The 14805-nt window shown below is 41.3% G+C and overlaps 1 protein-coding gene across 1 annotated transcript in view; it reads right to left on the bottom strand.

Annotated features, from left to right (window-relative positions):
- The window catches only part of JAZF1 (JAZF zinc finger 1), a gene marked incomplete at both ends in the record, with an annotated part of 198060 nt that overhangs the window by 87344 nt on the left and 95911 nt on the right, over window positions 1–14805 (bottom strand). The window contains one exon of the mRNA XM_082316086.1: window positions 451–523. Coding sequence (XP_082172212.1) covers window positions 451–523 — 73 coding nt within the window. The remainder of the gene's footprint in view (window positions 1–450; window positions 524–14805) is intronic.

Raw genomic sequence — 14805 nt, 5'->3', positions numbered from 1 at the left:
GCAAGATACATTGTGGTTGAAAAACTTGAGTAGTACTGTAAAAAATTCTTTCACATATTGGACTACTATCAGTTAAATTGCACTTTTAATTGGGAAAAAAAAATAAAAATCTTTCTCCACTCACTTGTGTGGAGTACAAGAAAGTAGAAAATTAAGCAGAGACAAATTATCTCGTTTTGCACAAGATTTACCTTAAAAATAAAAGGCTAAAACCTCATCCACTAAGTATTTGAGCAGTGCAGCTGAAGGGCTACTTATGCCCTATATAAAAGTGATAAACAATTTTGTTACATTTTAATTCAACTGTTTTTCCAAATCAGGTGTTATCATAGCGTCATAAAACATGAAACAAAACAAAACGTATACATAGGCATACCATTTTGACACATACATATATACACACATTGCACAAACCAAGATCAGTTATACCTGAAAAATAACCGCACTTACCTGTTAATGTAACTTAAAGCAACATAGGTTGGCTGCTGAAGTTCTTGTTTCTCTAATACACGTGGGTCTGTATCTGGAATAAAAAATACATACACTGAATTGAGTTTTCTATATTTGCATTGAAACATAAGGGAGCGTATACTGCAAAATAACATAAGCGAAGACAAGAGATATAAAATAGCTCAACCCCGTTTATCCATATAGAGTATGCTTAGCACAGCACAATCATTTGTTCATTCATTCATAAACACAGTATTGCATTACTTTACACAAGAATTTGAAACATCAACAGTGATGTAATTTCCAACTGTCACACAAGCTTTCACAATCCCCCTCATAAATATTAGTTTTCACTGCTTTCCATGATTTACAGTGTTAAAAGGATCAAGCTTTCTTCTTTTTTAATGTAGCTATTTCTAAATATGGTTGACACATTTTGAGATGTTTCAAGAGTGATTAGATCTCTTAAGCTGGGCCTTGATACTTTTCTTCTGCATCTCTGAGTTTTGCTCTCTCCCTTCTCTACAGCTTATTTTCTGAAGCTCTCGATCAGAAAAGTAATACAGAAATGCGCTTGAAGCACAATGCTTGCCAAGCAGAGGATTGCCCACCAAAAGCCCTGAAGCAAACACAATCCAATTCCCTCGAGTGCTAACTTTCTCACTCAAATGAAAGAATATGTTTTCAATCACTGTTTTCATTGTCCTTTTCAGTTAAGTTTTTTGCTTTTATCTAACAAAGAAGTAGTCCTGGTTTAGATTTCTGAAACCAAAACCAAGGGAGTATGCCCAGAGTGTACGTACTTTTCTTATACAAAAAAAACAGGATTATTTTGAGGTTTCAAATACAGCCTTGTCCTACACTGCAGAAATGCACCTTTAGGAGCTGAGCATAAAGAGACTTCAAAAGTTCCCAATGGAAAATGTGCATCATGCCTGTGCAGATTACTACGCAGTCATTAACAACATATTTTATGCATTACTTTAAAGGCAATACTGGGTGCAACTTCTGCATTTTAACTATAAAGAATACAAACTGCTTTGACTAAATAGCTCCCCGTAGCACTGCTGCTTTCCATCTTTTATTTCTGAGAAGTATCTACTTGTGTTGGTGGTGGAGGGGAAGGGGGGAGCAGAACTCCAAGCAAAACCCATATTTTGCATTGTTCTCGCTTCATCCTACAACTTTAAGCATTGTTAATCTTAAAAAGCTCATTATCTTGATAGCCACATTTGTTTGACCTGATCAGTTGCTTCTCGTGGTTTTGTGGGTTTTGTTTTGTTTTCGAAACATGATACAATTATTTTGAAATCTGTCTCTGCCGCCCTGCCTTAAGGAAGATTTTTAACTGAACTGAATGGGGACCGTGCTTGAGGTCGGTGGGTTTGTCACACCACTGCCTGAAGCAGATAATGTCTTTATTCAGTGAGCAGGCAATCCCCTGTCCCACCCCCTCAAAGCTCAGACTGATCCTAATCTTTCTTCCTACACTTATGTCTGCAAAGCTCAGGCTCCAGGACTGGCTAACATGGCTTCATCAGTATGTCCCTAAAGAGATAAATACCTTTAATGAAGTTCAGAGAAGAGGGATAAAAGCACAAGTGCCAATCCAACCAGCAACCCCAAGCCTGTTATCCTTAAAAGAAGCAGATCTTGCTGGTGCCTGGGGAAATGCTGCAGTAATTACCAGCACACCACACTCCATATTAAGCTAACCAAAGACAGCAAAGCATCAGCTATCTTCTGTGTTATCTTTATAATTCACTTCTCTGAGGAAGTTAGGTTCACGCAACACACAAAGACCTTTTACTTGCCTTTGTTTCTAGAAAACCCACAGTCATTTAGCAGGTCAAGCATACAACTGCTGTCACGGTGAGCTCCATTAGATTTACACCTCGGTGGTGCACGGCCTGCCGTGAAACTGTCTCGATTCAGAATGTCTGCAGAGCATTAATCCCAGTCAGGACTATCTGAGATCTGCCTCAACCCAAGCTTAGGCATCTGTGGTTAAATGACTACATTTTGGCTAATCCAGTTCTTAAATGGGATTAACCTCCATCTATAAACAACAGTTTCTGTGACTGAAGGAGACAAAATTGGGGCTGGTTTACATCAGAGTGCTGCTTGTATCTGTGGGAGAGGACAAGGGAAAGCTCTAACGAAGAGTCCACCATCCTTCCGCTGCTCGCCAGTGGCTCACCGTAACACCAGTTGAAGATGACAATGCAAAGACAAAAACCAAAAGCCCCGTAACTTTTGCAGGAACGTGTTATCTAAGCACAGAGAAATTCGCCTGCTGGCACCTGCACAAAGCAGAGTCCTGTCTCTCAGCAGGTGCTGCCTGACACAGGAGGAATGGACTGCAGACAGTCTCTATTCAGTGTATCTATCCCTTACCCCTTCACGTATCAGACTTCAGATGTATTTCAAGTTGATTGTGTTGTATATCCCAATTCCACCAAAAAATAATCCAGGAGGTGGTCAAGAAAATCTTGTACGAGTTTAGCACTCAAAATGCTTGACACATTTTTATTCCTCTTGCAACCAGCTGCTGGGTTGCCGGTCGTGAGAACGCTGCATTCACTTCTGCACTGTAGCAGGAACTATATGTAATACTGTTGGATATTATTTCTCTGCCTCAGCTATAATATCAGAAGATAAAAAAGAAGCACAGAAACTTGCGCTGGAGCCACCGCATGGCCCTCAAGAGAAGAGCAGAAAAGAGCAGAGACCAGGCCAGCTGTGCTGTGGGTGCCAGCAGCCACACAGCCCCGGCACAGCCCTTCCTCAGGTGGAGGGACACGAAGGCCGCACCGGCGGCCCCACTGCACCCACATAACACCTACACAGCCTTGCTATCCAGGCCGCATGTACAGTTTGCTCACCACTGCCAGCTTTTTCTCACTGTCTTAAAATGCCACTGCCTCCATTCCCTCTTCCTCATCCTCTGCCCAACCTCAGCCAGCACCTTTCCTCTCTCCTCCCCCTTCCTAACCCCAGTTCTTGCTACTCTCCTGCCTCCCATCACTCTCTCCTGCCCTCACTGCCACACTGCTGCCCACTCCTCTCCCCTCAAAATGTCCCAACATATGAACAAGTTAAAAATCACATGGAGATGTCTATAACCACTTGTTCACTCTTGCACCACAGCACTATATGTATATACAATTCTTTCCCTGTACTGCCCTCTGACTCTCCCCTGCCCCTTATTGTATCTTACTTCCAATTTAGACAGTGTCAACTTACTTTCTTGATGCTTAGTTAGCACACTTTTGAGCACAGGGTGAATATACATTATTGTTAACAACTACAAAAAGACTGCAACCATCCCAGGCTTGCTTAAAAAAAAAAAAAAAAAGGGACAATAATTAGCATTTTTGTTCTTTTTTTTTTTTTTAAAAGATAGCAAACACAGCTACAGTGAGATTAAGCAGCAGTATTCCCTGATGCTGAACCTTTAAGCCTGGACTACCAGTACTCTGCTTCTCTCACACCTAAGCACATTCATACAGACACTAGCACTGTTTTCTAACACCACACATGCTGCCTAAAGCCACGGTCTCCGAACATGTTATCCCACTGACCAGGATGTTATGTATCAGCCAGCACTCTCAACTATCTGACTCGGGGATGAGGAGCAGGGGAGGGAAAAATCTGTTGTCAATCTCACAAAATGGTCCTGTATAATGTTAAATGTTTAGTCCATGTTTCTTCAAACATGCATAGGCTGGTCAAAGTCAGCCAAAAGTAACCTAAATAGTTTCCAAACAGACACCTATAATGGATTAAACACTCACAGATGACAGATTTTTTTCTTGAGGAATATTTAAGCAGTACAACCTAGGACTGATCTGAGCTCCCTTTCTTATAAGAAAAATATCCAGACAGCACCCACACAAAATGAACTACAGATTTTGAAGGGACTGGTTGATTAGCATTACTTTGACTAGTTACCCTCACTTCTTGAATTAACATGGGCTATCAAAGACTCGCTACTTCATTAGTTTTGCTGTAACGCTTTAAATCTGGTAGAACAAATTGCCACCCGCTGTACATTAGCTGCCTTCATTACTTGTCTCTTCTCATAAGCATTATGTTCCACTGATTTCATTCCACGGTGGGAAGAAGAAAAGCACTATGTAATTTCTGTAATGCTGTGAGGTTTTTTTTAGCTATGTCCTCTTATTTTACTATGGTGTTAGACTTTGGAAACCCTGTTTTTTTCTCTTTTTCTTTAATGAAATGTTATTAAAATAGAATTTTGATTTCATATGAACTACCCCAGGGTTTTGTGCTGGCTCCCACCACCTCATTATTAGAAGTAGTCTGGGTGCTAACATCCACGAGAGAGAGTTACTCGATCATCTATAGAATTAGACACCTCCAATTTCTCACATCCACAACCTGCTTCATACTGGGCAACCAGACAAGTAGCATGAGTGTGTAATTAAGGCTAAGAGCATAAATTGCACTGCGCCATCTTTGAACTGCTCAGGCGAAGCCAGGCATTTTCTGTGGAGCGTGTTCTAACAAACTGAACGACTGACTACTGAACCAAGCTATGATTATTCCATCACCTCACTCTACACAGAAATGACTTGCAGCTTGAAAACACTGCAAAATCCTAAGCTGGTGAAGTATTTTAAAGAGAGTGAAGAATAAAAAAAGGCATAGGCATCCTGCGTAAGTACAGTCTTCATCAATTATATAACTTTGTTCTACATGAGTATTTCTGCACAAAAATACATGCCACATCTTCGTTATCATATAATGGAGCAGTAAGTTTTGCCCTACAAGATACAAGAAAGTTATCATTAGCAACTTCACTTGAGAACTTCACTTTCATAAAGTCCCTGCATTTAAATCACTGTGAAAAATCACTTTTCACCTTATAAAGGGCACACGGAAAAGTGCTAACAAATTTCAGTGGCATTATTTTACAACTGCAAGCTTTCTTCTTACAGGACTAGGAAAGGTCACTACCACTAGCAAAGCAGTAAAGATAGTCTCAGAAGAAAAAATAATGATTTAAAGGAAGTAAAATTTAAACTACTCTTCAACATCTTGAATATGAAGTGGCCAGTGCTGCTTTTACCCTACTGTGCCACCACTTAACAGGCAGAAGTTGAGGTCAAGATTGACAAGAGTCCAGGTACCTAAAGAAGGACATATGAATCCCTGTTCACATACAAATGAAGTGACTGGATTATCCTGGATTATCAAGATGTTTTGGTAGCTGTAACCCTCCAACAGATTTCAGTGATGTTGTAGATATTACACTGGGGGGAAGGGGGGGCGGGTAGCAGGGGTGTCCATATCTTAAAAAGACTTCTATCAGCCGTGCCATTACTTAAGCCAAATAGTTGCAACAAAAGCAAAAAGACAAAACTCCCCTTGCCAACCCAAGGGTGTTATTTCTGTTTCTGTTTAATCTCAAAAAGAATAACAAAATGCCTCAAATGTTACGAAAATAATGGCCCTGCAAAGGATTTAAAAACCACTACACCTTATATTTACAAGAACCAAGGATTTGCAGTATGATCCGTCTCCCAAGACACTTGGAGATGTTTATGATAATCTCACCTTTTCGTGCAAGATCGGTGCAAGATCACACTGAGGTGAACTGCCAACACAGAGGTCCCCCAGACTCACCACTGGCTTTGTCAGAACATCCGTACACACGTTCCGCTCACCCACCACCAGGTTCACAGAGTGCCTGTCTTGTATTTCACTTGGCCTTGAAAACTGGCTGATATAAGTCAGCTCAGCTAATTAATTAAAACCTACACTTGCCTTGAAACTAGCTCGCTTCACTAATGACGCCAAGGCAAACATTTCTGTTGGCTTCCTCAAAAGTCCGCAATTGTTCTTACATGGTTGTAGCTTAAAAAGCCAGGAACAGATAAATTCAATGTTACTGGAAACTGTTCCCCATCCAAAACGTGCATTACAAGGAAGCCACTATGAATTTCACAGTTTCAGTTCCAAATGCAGTGTTATTCAGGTCTTCTTATGAATTTAAAGGATAAGATCAGAGACAACTACGAACTTACAGATTTTAACACGGTCTCCTAATTACACCTTTAACAGAAAAAAATTCTCCCTCATCTCCAAAAAGGACACGATGCTCTACACTTCAAAGACAGAACATTGGAGGATAAATACCATGATTCTGCAAGAGTTTCGAACCTACCGGACTTCAAGAACACCTTAATATTTACACACAAATTTAAGTTCTTTCCAGGATCAAGGTGTTAAATGCCACAGAGATGGACTTACCAAAATATGTGAAACAGATTAGACACCAAACTCTTCCACATTTCCAGATTAAGCTCTCATTAAATAGATGACTAAGAAAGCTACATTCAGGCAAGTACAAACAAGAAAACACTGTTTATTTCAACTTTCACAGTTTCAGTGAACACTAGAGGCTTCAGGATATTTTTTAGTACAAAATTCTCCCTGTTCAGTCTATCCCAGATTTGCAAAAATTTCTCAGTTAGCTACAAACAGTTTATTTCCCCCATCAAATTGCTCGTAAGTGCATGAAGCCACAAAAAAAAACGCTGGAGGACACAAGCCACATACATAAATATGACAAGAAGGTCACAAAGCTGCAGTCTTTTTGGCCTGTGGGGAGACAGCTCTATCAGGCTGACAGTGCTCTACTGGCACTCTGCTGTGGCTCAAAGCAGGCCTGCGTATTTTCCACTCAGCAAGTGATTGATTGCAATTGCTGCATTACTGCAGAAGGATAACGGAGTCCAAAGCCAAGGTAAGGTATCACAGGTCACAGTCCGAAGTTTAAACTACTGTAGACCTCTCCTAAGGCCTGCAAGCACAAAAAAGTTAGCATTAATCTTAACAACTGCAAATTACATATTACGCATTTAGCCAAGTGGTTAGCAAAAAGATCAAACAGAAGGTTTATTTAAATGAAGGCTGCCTCAGGAAAAAAAAAAGCCAAAAAGTATATATTGGGAATGCACACACAGGCAGCTGGAAGGGCACAGAAAGCAGCATCTGCTGACTTAACGCCCTGGTTTAGTAACACACTAGCCTCTTCACATAGGTGCCCCTCAGAAGGGAGCGAGGCAGTCTTCATGGAAGTTTCTGAAGAAAATGGGAATTTGTAAAAACTGCCTCTTCATAGGAAACGTACCCTGATCCCAGGGACGTCACAATCCAGCATTTTACCTTCACTGAGTGTTATGACTTCAGAACCTGTAAGAAGCAGTCAGAGGATATCACTGCAAGAGGAACTGTATAAAAAATGTCACAGAAATTCAAAAGCAGCCTGGTGAAAATTAAAGCACAAAAAACTCAAAGACCACCACAACCGACAGCATCCATTCACTGCTGCAGACCAGCATATGTGAAAACTCCATTTTATAACACAAACCCTGTGAGACACAAGAACTCAGAGCTTTGTTGTATGAGAAAACTGTATCTTGCTGGATGATAAGGTAGTATATGCTATTTCAGATTACCTACACAGAAACAAATCTGTGCTTTGGTCTTACAGCAAACAAAGAGTAGAAAGTTTTTTAGGTAACACTATTACTGAGCAATCCTGTTTCATCCTTGCAAGCTGCCACTACTTAATTCAGACTGTGAACTCTTAGCAGTAATGGATAACCCTTACCTCCCATTGGCCAGCCAAATAGGATTCTGATTACAGCTTCACATGTACTAACTTAATGCATAATTACTAAAAGGATTTCAGGGTAAAATGGTAGCTCAGCAACACATCTGTGTAGGTCATTTGACATTTTCAGTTTTTAATTTAAAAACCAAATAGTCAAGTAAATGTAAACACAAGGATTTGCAAATCTTCTGAAAAGTACCTTTCATTAAAAACAAAATATTTGTGATATAACCATATGTAAGAAAAAAGATATTTCAGATATGGACAACAGAAAAAAGAGTGAATGCATGGAGTCCAATCATGGATCCTTAATCTTTAAAATGTTCTAATTTCTGCAATTAAGTTAATTATTGCACACTAGTAAGTGACCACAGTGCTCCTCAGTTGCTGAAAGCAACCTTTGGATCTGTCATGCTGTCTTCAAATAGGCAATTAAAGTGAAAAATGAGAGTGTGCATACCTTTCCAGTGCCATATATTATATATAAATAACACAACACACAAATAAGAACAGGACAGAAGTTCTCAACCCAAACACTTGATCAACTTAGTCATGCCTTCATCTGTTTATTTTAAAATATATTACTTTGCTACTCTTGTGGTCCTTATTACAGACAATCTACTGCCTAAAGAAGAGTTTCCCCTTGCCAGAAATTAGAAGAACTTTCCATTCCTCTGTCCCCAAAATAATTTGCGTTAACCGAGGCTGGATAGTATCGAACATCCTAGGATAACCGCAAGGTAGTGGACAGATGCAAGCAACCGATCTGTTCCTTTGTTCCTCAGCAGGGCAATCTGGTTGACCAGAACTTGTGCGAGGTTTCCCTAAGAGTTGCTTTCTTGCTTTATATCAATTTACAGTACTGTAAACCAAGTGCAGAATTTGTGAAATTCTTTATTTAAAATATATATGTATTTTTTTTTAAAAAGGATCATATACTGTAAGTGTTCTCAGTGGGAAGCTTGAAGGTCATATGCAGCCTGTGAGGAACAACATCACAGCTCCCTTTCCATCCTTACAAGGTGTGCGAGCTCTCCACGTACCATCCTGCATCCAAACCCTCTCTCTCCAGCAGGCGAGCACAACTAGCATCCTCTCTCACCAGAGAAATTCAAGCTATGGCCTTTCCTGGTCCCAGTAGAAGCTGGTCCGATTAGAGATACAGCCCAGTCTATGTGGGCCTCCTCAGACCTCTGGCACAGCTAAACAACAGGCTACCACCTACAGCTGCTTCAGCCTGCAGTTGCCTCTGGCAGAAGGGATGGCACCCGATCCACCAGTTTTTAAGCCATCTCCCATGCACCCCCTCCTCCAAAAACCCACTCAAAACTCCAGCAGCAATTATGAAGCAGGGACCTGTGTAGAAGGCTATAACGATAAATTCATTAAGAGAATATTACTGTGCAACTGTGATTGCAGACATGCTCATAATATTCTTGGTAGCTCATGTCTCAGAATATAAAAACTAATGCTGTAAATCAGATACTTAATTTCTATTCAAATGGAACATAATGGCTGGTAACTAGCTGCAGAGCTACAAATGTCAAAAAGGCGTCTCATGATCTTTCAGATGTAGTGAACTGCAAGTACACACTTCATGTGCCGTGATGCTTTTCCACTTATTATGTTAATTAGTTATTTGAAACATACAATTATTGCTGCAACCAAGTGCAATAATTAATGGTTACTTTTAATAGGTAAAATATTCATTAATCAAATCAAGAGGAGCCCAGCATAGTGCTGGAAAGGTCCCTTACAGAAGGGGGCTGAGGGGGTAAGTTTGCTGCTACTTTATTTTATTTTACTTTTTAAATTGAGAGATGTATTCCATTTTTAAGCATTTGAAATGTTAACATCTTGCTTGCAACTTCTAAGTGCAAATATACTTAATGAAGCTTGAAATAGAGAAACATTAGAATGCCATTTTCATGGAATTTCCCAACATTTAATTCAAGTCAAATAATCTCAGGAGGTGCCACTGGAGAGTGTTAAAATAAAAGGTCTATTCTCGCTTAACAGTCAAGCACACGGGACATAACATATATTATTAGTAATCTCTAAAAAGATGCCATTTCAATAATGAAATGAGTATTTTTATTCCTCACCACGCTATAATGTTTCTTTTGTCTGAGAGTTTTAAAAGCTCGTATACTGTGGAAAGGCAGTCACCTTTAATTCACCCGAATCGGAAGCTCCCCAAAATTAATTTTAAAAAATTAAGTCCATAATTTAGGGTTATTATTCTATTCTGAAACAACAATAAAACCACCTTTGTGTCATGCAGCACCCTCCCCAAACACACACACACACACCAGCATAATGCTCTTTTTAATCGCTTTTGCAGGTCCCGACTACACTCGGTGCCCTCTGCACAAGTGGTAACACCACAGCTAGGTTGGCCGAGCCCTCTAACAGGGGCACATCAAAAGGACTTGTCTTGTTGACATATTTGTATCTCACCTCCCCAAATGACAGACCAGGCCAATAAAAACACTCTGCCAGCATAGCTGTGACTCCCCTGGGGGAGAGCAGGTATTGGGGATGCCTGTTGGGGAAAGCGTTTTTCATTCCCTGCGCTGACAGACTGGAGAAAAAGGAAGAAAAGGGCTGGGGGCTGCTTTCCAATGCAGACCCAGCCCTGCACTCAGGTTTTCTAGGTGTTCAGTCAGAAACCTCCATTTCCAAAATTCACACGTTTCTCCACTAAGGTCATACACATCACTATCTGTTACATTTGGAAGCCGACAAAAAAGAAAAATGAGGAGCATTCATCTTGCATTCCCACATTTTGCCAAAATTATGAGGAAATAATTTTGAGCTGTCAATGGATTGACTGAGGGTTGAGTTTAGTGGGTTTCTATGAGAACCGAGGCCTGGCCTGGGCAAATCCATTGGGAAGTTTGGCCTTTTTTGGGCAAAATCTGATTAACTAGTAGTAGAAGAGCCATCTTCACATAAACCACAAGTCTGTGCATTTTCAAATTGAGCATGTGAGGTGAATACATGCTTAAATCCATATTCTAGGATAAACAGTTTTGCATAAAGCAAGCAGTTATTTCAAAACAGCTAGTTTTCCTATTAAAAAAAATTTGAAAATTTATAGGTTTGTGTTTTGCCTTTTTATTATTATTACTCAAATACTCAAACCCTTGTTCTCATCTAGTTTTAATAATAAAAACCTGGCTAAACATTCCAAAATAAATAAAACCTAGTATTACTTTAAATAAAAGTTCAAAATATATATCTTGACAGTTCTGATGCTTGAGGGTTTTATTTCCCAAAGTAGTAATGATCTCCAGGAGTTAAAATAATATGATTATATCCCAACTCCATGGCCAGCTAAACCACAACCGAACTTCAGTGGCACATATTTCATCTGCCATGTCAGAAGATCTCCATTTCAGACTATCAACATAGCACTAAATTTTCAAGTGTCATTGAAAACAGGCCACTTCTAATTTTGGCTGGAAACACTAAAATTAACTACTACAGGCAGCACAGCTAGTATTTCACAAATTAAACCTCTTCATCTTTACTAGGAATCAAAAAGGAATGCTTTTTACTGTATGTTATTTACTGTGTCTTCACTCCTCTGCAAACAGTGGTTGCAGGGTTTTTTGGTTTATTTTTTGAGGCAGGGTTGTATTAGAAGGAAACAATGCATATTATTCCTGTGAGTCACTAAAATTGCTACAAGAAGCTTAATTTCTGTACTACTACTTTGCACAGTCTTGCAGAGGCAGACTGGATTCCTAATCTTCACTTCCTGCTGACAGGAACAGGGAGTGCACAAAACCAAGCAATTTCTTGTAAGGATGAAGGAAACGGCATCATTACTTAGCATTACTCAAGAGAAGCCCCCTCCAGAAGATGGCAACCATGGCTGCTGGAGCAACGACGGGAACCAACTGCATAAGAATGCCAGGTGCTCAGATAACCTTTATTTCCTGAAACGTCTTTTCCAAGATTCGTTTGGACATACTGGGTCTTACACAATTGTATTTCATTGGAAAGAATTTCACCACCAGTGTGCCTTATCCAAGACTATGAACAACTCCACATTTGTCACCAGTGCTAGGCATGAAACATCCAGCAACAAGCCCACCCCACAGGGAACAAGAAACATACACACACATCATGTATCAGTACATTTCTGGCAGGGGGGTAGGGTTTTTCTCTCTCTTAAGAGGAAGACGTCATCACTGAAAATATTAGGTTCACATTTATGCACTACTGTGAAGCAAAAAATATACTTCTCTACAAACAGGTAACTATTTTTATTTAGGTTTATTGCATCTCTTCTATAGCACCTTTTTAAAGTCTAATATTCAATTACTGGGATAACGAGAACAGGTATGGAAGAAATTCTTAAAGTGCTGTAAACCATAAGCCTGGAGCAACAAGACTATTTTGTTTGCCCTTAAGTACTAACTGTGGAACAGATCCTCTGCGGTTTTGTACCTTTGATACCTGCTCTTGAAAGTGTATTTCAAATTATCTCCTCTTACTAGTAAGGTGAAATAGATTATTTCACACACTAAAGTTACCACCTCAGTTCCAGTATCTCCAGCCACTGGAAGCCAAGTGTGCTAAGTGGTTTGGTGCCCTCCACTGAACGACACCTGGCCACCTCGGTCCAGCTCCCAGAGGCCAAGAGTTTGCAGAGCAGGGAAGAGGTGAAGTCTCGCAGCTTGACTGAAACTGCATCCTGTAATCTGCTGTCTCAGCACAACGGTCTGAACTTATACAACACAAAGATAAAACTGAGGTTTTTACCCTCACCCAACTACTCATGAACTGAGGCTTGTGGAGGGATGAAAGGAGACATTTTCTGTCCTGGGGAATGCTGTACCAGTTTCCTTTGGTGAGCAAACTTCAGGGTTTCAGCACAGCCAAACGATTTTTTCCTCATAATTAAGCGCAGTGCAGATTTCCACAGGCTGACTGACTCACCCTGCGGGTCATCCGCAGGGGCAAGAGCGGGAGGGGAAGAGAGCTGCCACTCACGGAGAAAAAATCGCTTTTAACTCTTAACCCGACCAGCCAGGGAGGGGAAACACGCTTCCCACGACGGGCAGCGGCGGCCACTCCTTCACGGGGAGACACAAGTGCAAGGAAACGCCTCGTATGCGTCCTTAGTAGAAGACCAGAGAGAAACGAGACATTCGGCTCTGGTGTGAAAAGCCGTACCGCCGGGGGCACGTCGTTAAAGCGACGAGGATCCGTTTGCACCGGATTTACCACGGTCTCTGCAAACCTCCCGTGTGCTTCCACGCCCCGCTCTGCCAGCGCGGACCCAGCGGCGGGCCAGGCGCCCCGCGCCCCCTCGCGGCGGCGCCCAGAGCGCGGCCCCGGCCGCCAGCGCCGCTCGCCCGCCGCCATTTCCCTCCCCGGGCGCAGCCGAGGTGCGGAGCGGCCGGTGGCTGCCGCTGGACAGCCGTTACTTCACCTCCCGCAGCAGGAGGGGTTTTCGCGCTGTTGCTCACCACCCGAGTTTTCTCCTCACAAGGCACCGGCGGCAGCCGCGGTGTTTCCCCTGGCGTTTCTGGCAGGCGCCCCTCAGGTGCTCTACGCCAGCAGTGACGGGAAGGATGGTAGCGAGGCACCGCATTTAATAACAATAATAATAAAAAATCTGCTCCTGTCAGGGGAAGCCAGAGCAAGCGACTGAAAGGAAACCTGAGCATGACAACCTGCCACGGAAACACGGGGCACTGCGAGTGCCACACCAAGGCCCCGCTCTGCGACCGCGGGCCACTGTGTTGTGAAACGGGGTACACAAAATGGCTTCCCTGATGAACGCAGCAGGTATGCTGGTTCGCCTTCACAGAAGAGAGGGGTGTGCAGCAGCCTCAGCCTTTATCACCACTTGGTACCACTAAAACATTCCTGTTAGAACTTACAATATTATCCACTGCTTAAATACTATGTGTGTCACTCCTCTTTGGCTATTTCTTTTCAGTCATTTCTTCAAAACAGAAAGGTACCGAGATACTTTTTCTACTTCCAATAGCTCTGATGTAGAGAAAGCCCAAATCAAGTTGAACTAAGCTAAGCTTCAATGTCTTTGAAAGACAAAACTTAGACGGGGGGGAAGTGATCAGTTTAAAATAGAAAATAAATTCAGATAAGCCTGAAAACGTTGACATTAAGTAGAGATTTAAGGAAATCAGTGAGCTTAATAATCAAAGATGTTTTAAGGCCAAGGCATTTTCTTACACATACTATTTTTACTTTATTATCCCAATCAAATATGTGCTGTGTTCAGCAAATAAAAATGAATTTCCCAGTGTGAACACAAAGGAAATGCAGTAAGTTACCGATTCCTTTAAAATTTTCATACTCTCTTTGCCCTCGCATAGAATTTAAATACAGAATTATTAATCAAATAGTCACACCAATGAACACAAAGTTAGCTTACCATAATGAAAAAAAAAAAAACAAACCGGCAATTAGGACAACAGGAAGACTGTTCATAAAAAAGCTCACAAAACATTACGTTCAATTCTTCGACTTCTGCAGTTTTCCCTGACATTCACATAAGCTGAAGCGTCTGTACTTCCTTAACATTTCATGTAGTAGAAAGCAACAGAAGGGCACTGCACTTTTGGCAGGTGGAAGTGGTGCTCCAGGTTCATACAAGTCAAGCTCTGGAAGGCTTCTCAGCAGAGAAAGCTCATTTTCTGCTCGGGAACACCTAAGAGGAT

Source organism: Platalea leucorodia (assembly GCF_965183815.1).
Source record: "Platalea leucorodia genome assembly, chromosome: 1".
Classification (NCBI taxonomy): domain Eukaryota; kingdom Metazoa; phylum Chordata; class Aves; order Pelecaniformes; family Threskiornithidae; genus Platalea; species Platalea leucorodia.
Note: the sequence above shows the minus strand (reverse complement) of the source record. Positions and strands in the feature narration are given on the sequence as shown.